The sequence below is a fragment of the Hyperoodon ampullatus genome (assembly GCF_949752795.1).
Source record: "Hyperoodon ampullatus genome assembly, chromosome: 1".
Taxonomy (NCBI): Eukaryota; Metazoa; Chordata; class Mammalia; order Artiodactyla; family Ziphiidae; genus Hyperoodon; species Hyperoodon ampullatus.
Genome location: NC_136914.1, coordinates 178,138,808 through 178,145,205, shown reverse-complemented (window position 1 = coordinate 178,145,205; position 6,398 = coordinate 178,138,808). Strand labels below are relative to the sequence as shown.

The following is a 6,398-nucleotide window of genomic DNA, read 5'->3' as shown; positions in this document are numbered from 1 at the left end:
AAGCCTTTAATTCTCAAGTTCAAAAAGCAAAAGTAAAAGCCAGGTTGCCTGCGTGACGGAAAAAAGAGGGCACGAAGCACCAAACCATAGGTTTCCTGGGCGTCCAACAGACGCCAACGTGCACGCCACACCGTCACGTGACAGGTCATGTCACGTGACCCGCGCGGCCCCAGCTCCCGCGCAGGCGCAGTGAGCGTCTTGGCCGCCATTTTAGAAATGGCGGCTCCGCTAGGAGGCATGTTCTCCGGGCAGCCACCGGGACCCCCGCCACCACCCTCCGCGCCGGGCCTCTTGGCCCAGGCTTCGCTTCTTCAGGCCACACCAGGCGTTCCGAGGACTTCTAACAGTACCTTGGTGGACGAGTTGGAATCATCGTTCGAGGTAAGATAAGACGTGGGAGTCTGTGTTCCCAGCCTCCCTTTTTTTCTGAAGCGTATGCTGCGCGTGCGCAGCTTCTCTCTTTCGGCGATACGTGCACGTAAGTCGCTTGCGTTAGTCTCCACGTTGAATGGTGGCCGGAATTCTCCTCGGTTGGCTGGCGGAGATGCCTAAACTTGACATTTCTGGAGCCACGCGGATTTGAAGTTTGTCTACCCCCAACCGTGGGGCCCTTCTAGGTTTTCAGTGGGCTGTTCTCGTCCCACCCTATCTTTGGTTCCATCCCTGAGTATCCTTTCCCGCGTCCCTGCGTGTTTAGTACGTGCTCATCTTCTCCGGAGCGCAGCGTCCACCCCTACGTCCTGTATCCTTTCCGTTGGGCTCCACCCTTAAACGGTCCTAAAGTAGTGGGACTTTTGGAGCTGGGAGTTATTTAAAAGTTACTGTGGGTGGGGCTTCCCTGGTGGCGCAATGGTTGGGAGTCCGCCTGCCGGTGCGGGAGACACGGGTTCGTGCCCCGGTCCAGGAGGGTCCCGCGTGCCGCGGAGCGGCTGGGCCCGTGGGCCGTGGCCGCTGGACCTGCGCGTCCGGAGCCTGTGCTCCGCGGCGGGAGAGGCCACAGCGGTGAGAGGCCCGCGTACCGCAAAAAAAAAAAAAAAAAAAAAAAAAAAGTTACTGTGGGGGAGTTGGTACTCAGGGCCGAGGAAGGGGGAGGAAGGCTGGGGGGTGAGGAGAGAGGCAGAGGTGACCCAAACTCTGAGTTCTGCTCAAGCATTAACCCTGTACCAAAGAAGATGGGGAGTGATAGCAGACAAAGGAGAGGTACAAAATAAGTGCTTAGAAATAAGACGGCTTCCTGTGGTCTCTAAAGTGGAAGTTGAGCCATTAACGTGTGGAAATAAAATAACTTGAAACTGGAATTACCTTTTCTATACTTTAAATCCTAGTCGTGTGACTTTTATACTGTATATAATAGCAGAGTAGTTGATAAACATAGTTTGTAAATGAACGTGTTATTGGGGCTGCGTGGACAAAATGCTTTTGCTGGTGGAGTGTACATTCAAACGTTTGGAGACAACAGATTTAAAGAACAGAAATCTCTTCCGTCTGGGAGGAGGATGAGACGCCTTTTGGGTGGGGCTAAACCATAAAGGAAAGGGACAGGTGAAGTTTTAGAGCAGCATATAGCACTGAGAGGGGAGGTGGCTCTCATCATGAGCTCTTGATGAAACACTGCCCCTGTAGAAGGAAGTCTGCAGCTGACCACCAGCACCCTAATGCTTAAAACCCTTTAGTGGATAGCCCAAGAAGTGCTGTGGTCTTCCTAGCTCTGCATGTTCACGTCTCTCCTCCAGACCCGTCTCTTCTAACTCTGGCCACAGGAGACCTGCTTGTGTTCTTCATTTTCTCTTTGGGCCTCCAGGTCCCTCCCCCAGCTCACACGTCACTTCCGCATCGACCCTGCCTTGCTGCTCTTTGTAGCACACTACATCAGGCTCCATGAAGTCAGAGAACACCTGTTTTGCCCTCCTCTCCTCTCATTGTATCTGTAGTGCTAATCCAGTGGTAGCAGATAACAAGTGCTTGATGAATATTTGTCAAACAGTGAGGGAGCCTGTTATGTGTCAGGACCTGTCCTGGATGCTAAGAATACACAGAAAACAGTTCCTGCCTTCAAGGAGCTCGTGACTGTGCAGTGGAAAAAACAGATAAATGGCAGGCAGCTGCTGTGCTGTGGGATCAGTGCTCTGATAGAAGAAACCCGGGATACTCTGAGAGCACATCTGGGCATGGCTGTCAAGGAAGGCTTCCCAGAAAACATGAAACCCAGGCGGGCATTGGGAATTAGTCAAGTGAAAAGGATGGGGAGAGGTGCTACCTGGATCACCCACCTAGTCTTCTCGCGAGACTCGGCTCAGCCTTCGTTTTCCATCAAGAGAAGTTATTTCTTACTCTAAAGTAAGATTCTTGATGTGTGAATGACATTTTTTTCTTTTGATCACACAGGCTTGTTTTGCTTCTCTGGTGAGTCAGGATTATGTCAATGGGACAGATCAGGAAGAAATTCGAACTGGTAAGAACTCCCTCATTGCTGATTTTACACTTGATGTGTTTCAGTCCCGCTTGTATCCTAAGAGAACTTTTCTAGGGAATAAGATTTGTGTAATCTCTATATACTGCTGGTTCTTTGTTCAGTTTATTGACATCTTATGTCACTCATAATGAGCCACTTGCAATGAATGAGCTTTTCCTATTGGTACCAAGATGCAGAAGACCAATAGTGTGTACTGCTTTTTAAAGAACTAAGTTGGGCTTCCCTGGTGGTGCAGTGGTTAAGAATCTGCCTGCCAATGCAGGGGACACGGGTTCGAGCCCTGGTCCGGGAAGATCCCACATGCCACGGAGCAGCTAAGCCTGTGCACCACAACTACTGGGCCTGCGCTCTAGAGCCCGCAAGCCATAACTACTGAGCCCGTGCGCCTAGAGCCCGTGCTCCGCAGCAAGAGAAGCCACCACAATGAGAAGCCCGCACACCGCAACGAACAGTAGCTCCCGCTAGCTGCAACTAGAGAAAGCCTGCGCGCAGCAACGAAGACCCAACACAGCCAAAGATAAATAAATAAGTAAATAAGAAAAAAATCCTCTATGTCTTTTAAAAAAAATAAAGAAAGAACTAAGTTTTTTGCTTCCCCTTCCTCACCCAAGTTCTGTCCCTGGAGAGGTACTTCTGATTTCTTTGTACTGTTTTAAATGTTTCATTTTAACTGGAAATCATGATGTTAATTGCTGGTTCTCTGGATTGTCTTTCTTCAGAAGAACTTTTGCGTTGTAGTTCGGTTTCTTATTCACCTGGTAAAAACACAGATTGTCTGCTAGTTAATGTTGCTTAATTCATAGGGGGTTGGGGTCAGTAATATTGCTGTGGGCAGGATTAAAATCCCCTATTCCATCTACAAGAAGGTGCTGTTTTGATATTCCAACTGTTGATTTATGAGAGAGATATATGTGTCTAGTGTTTTCCTTAATTTAATATTTTGGTCTTTTTTTTTTAAGGTGTTGATCAGTGTATCCAGAAATTTCTAGATATTGCGAGACAGACAGAATGTTTTTTCCTACAAAAAAGATTGCAGTTATCTGTCCAGAAACCAGAGCAAGTTATCAAAGAGGTACAAGCTGAGTTCTCTCTCTAAGTTTAAGGAAGAGCAAATGTTGTCAAAATTCCATTTATGGTTTAAATGAGATGCTCCATTTGCGCATTAGTTATAGTGGGGCTTCATAGCTTGAATGTAAAATGTTGGTTGTCAGTGTTCATGACAACCTGGACCTGGGGGTCAGGGGTGGAAAGCAGTGTTTCAAAACACAGCAGCTCTCAGCTTTTACTCGTTTCATACACTGGCTTTCATGGAAGATTTTTCTTTAAAAAAAAAACAAAAAGAAAAGGTTCTGCGTGAAAGGTTGAAAAGCCATTAATGTAGATGATAAGCTCATTTTGAACAGGAACTGATCTGTGTGTCCCTGCTGCCTTACACACAGGAAGGGCTCTAGGCAGTTTTGTTCAAGGAACCAAAAAGTAAATGTTCTGTCCCAGGCTCCTTGAAACTCAGGATTTTATTTATCTCAGTTGTTTGAAACCAGGGTATTTGGAAGTGTGTTGAGGTTGTCATTAATGGCATTTAGTGGATAGGGCCAGGGCCTGCCCCCTGCAGTGTGGAAGAGGGAAGAATCTTCCTGCCCAAAACACAGTGATGCCCCCAGTGGGAAATACTAAATTGGGATGATTTTTTTTTTAGCAGTTTTTAAAATAACTCCTCCCACAAGCTGAGCAATTAGTCAAAATGTTCGTTTTATTCTTTGATACCAGCTGTTGAGAAGGTGAGTGGTAAGAAGATGATACTCTTACAGTTCACCATATCAGATCATTTCCTGATTTGAATGCCTGAGTGACAGTCTAGGTGTGTTCAAAGCCAGGTCTTAATACAGGATTTTAATACTGTTACTCATTAAAAAGCTCTTGAAAATGAGATTTTAACACTTAATAATCTGAAATGATAGAACAGTGGCTGTGGATTCTTTTAAAACAGTTAACATGTGTTTCAGATTCTCAATGTTTTAGATTCTTCTCACAGTAGCCTTTGGATAGAGAGATACACTGAGTGCCTGGAGACCAGGATGGGAAAGAGACTGACTTCTTTTTGGCTGTCCTTTGGTACTTTGGAATTTTGTAATGTGTGTATTACTTACTAAAAGAACATGAATTAAAAATAAAAACTGTTAAGCAGGCATCTTTCATGAGAAGAGTTGCTTTGGGTTATTTAAAGTATGCAGCCAAGCAGAGTAATCAGCCTACTATGATTCAGTTGGTTCTCTGTTTTGAATTTACTTCATAGTGCTCTTAACTAATCAGAAACTATGTTCATGTTTTGTGAGTTTACTCTGACTTCATTGCTTTCGTTTGTAGGATGTCTCGGAACTGAGGAACGAATTACAGCGAAAGGATGCTCTGGTCCAGAAGCACTTAACAAAACTGAGACATTGGCAGCAGGTGCTGGAGGACATCAACATGCAGCACAAAAAGCCAGCCGACATCCCTCAGGGTTCCCTGGCCTACCTCGAGCAGGCGTCTGCAAATATCCCTGCACCGATGAAGCAAACCTGAGGAAAAGCCGCCTGAACATGAGCTGGTGGCTGAGTCAGCCCAGACACAATTTTTCCAAACATCACTTCTTGTAGACATGACATTTTGGGAGAACTCTTTGCCAGAGGGCGAGATGATTTAGTTTTGCGCTCTCATCTAAAATTTTCCCCCTATTTTTGTAAGCGTTATTTCTGGAGTACTTTATAAAATGCTTATTGTTTGGTAAACCAAGTATATTGTCTTTAGCAAAATTTAAGACTGTTAATATGATGCCGTTTACAGATTCCTTTTTATGTTTTTGGTTTTTGCTGCTTGTTTTTATTATTTTTATTTTTGTATGAGTGTTTATCTCTCTGTTTACAGTTTTAGATTATTTTGTATGATCTGAGGGGAAAAGCTTGTATGATCTGATCTGCATATCAAAAGATGAGGATTTTGGTTGTAGGCCTTTTATGATCATTTACCCATCAGTGGCAGTATATAAAAATAGTAAATTTGCTGTTTTTCAAGACTGAACTACCTAGAGAAGAGGAGTCTAATGCAACGATGTAACACTTCCAGAACCTCAGAATGAGGATATTTTGTAAATAGGTTGGAAGAGGATTATAATATCGTAGGTTAGTGTAGTAACTGTTACTGTACTGCAGTAACTAGTGCTATAGGAATCCAGCAGTATCCTTAAGTTACTGTTGACTTTTATTTGGGGTGAGTTTATATTTTGTGTAGTGTTCATTTACTTTTGGGGGAGGGTAGGAGCAGTGCTATGCTAGTGCTACTCATTTCTTCAATAATCAGTTTAAGTAACAGAGTGAACCCTGCTCTCAGTAGGGGCATAGGTGAAGTATGTGGGTTAAAGTTTGCTGTGATCATCTCTGAGTTTTGAGGTAGGTTGGTTTGTTCTGCTATTTGGAGCAGATTTTTCCATTAGTGAATTTCTTGCTAATGGGTGGTGTTGATTCCAAGGGACTGGGGCCTCGAGGTGGGAGGTTGGCTGCAGGGTGCATGGGAGACTCAGTGTTTGGGAAGATACTTTACCCTCTGTCAGTCACACAGGCCACCTCACATTCGGTGTTGAACCGCTGTTGAGAAGTACAAACCAGCATTGTGCCTGGTCTGCTGTTGAGAAATACAGACCGGCATTGTGCCTGGTCTTGGATGAGGCTTTCCTCTCTCTGTTGTTCACGTTCCCTCATTAGATTACAGCCCTTCTCCCTCACCCAGTGCTGCAATGTCTCTTAAGCAGGCAGCAATTCTGTGACTCGGAGTCTTGGCTTGCTTTTCCTCCAGCCTTGAAGGCCCCACCCCACCCACCTTGACATCCATTCAAGTTCCAGTTTGGCCTGAACGCCACCTGGTCTCTGCAGCCTCCAAAAGCGCTCTCCGT

At 45.3% G+C, this 6,398-nt stretch overlaps 1 protein-coding gene across 1 annotated transcript; it reads left to right on the top strand.

Annotated features, from left to right (window-relative positions):
* Window positions 1-216: 216 nt before the first annotated feature.
* Window positions 217-5,458, top strand: LOC307052783 (mediator of RNA polymerase II transcription subunit 28-like; the record flags this gene model as incomplete). The annotated part of the gene is made up of 4 exons (XM_079703909.1): window positions 217-381; window positions 2,386-2,452; window positions 3,433-3,545; window positions 4,838-5,458. The coding sequence occupies 4 exons, from the start codon at window positions 217-219 to the stop codon at window positions 5,033-5,035; spliced, it is 543 nt and encodes a 180-aa protein (XP_079560035.1). The 3' UTR covers window positions 5,036-5,458.
* Window positions 5,459-6,398: the final 940 nt, after the last annotated feature.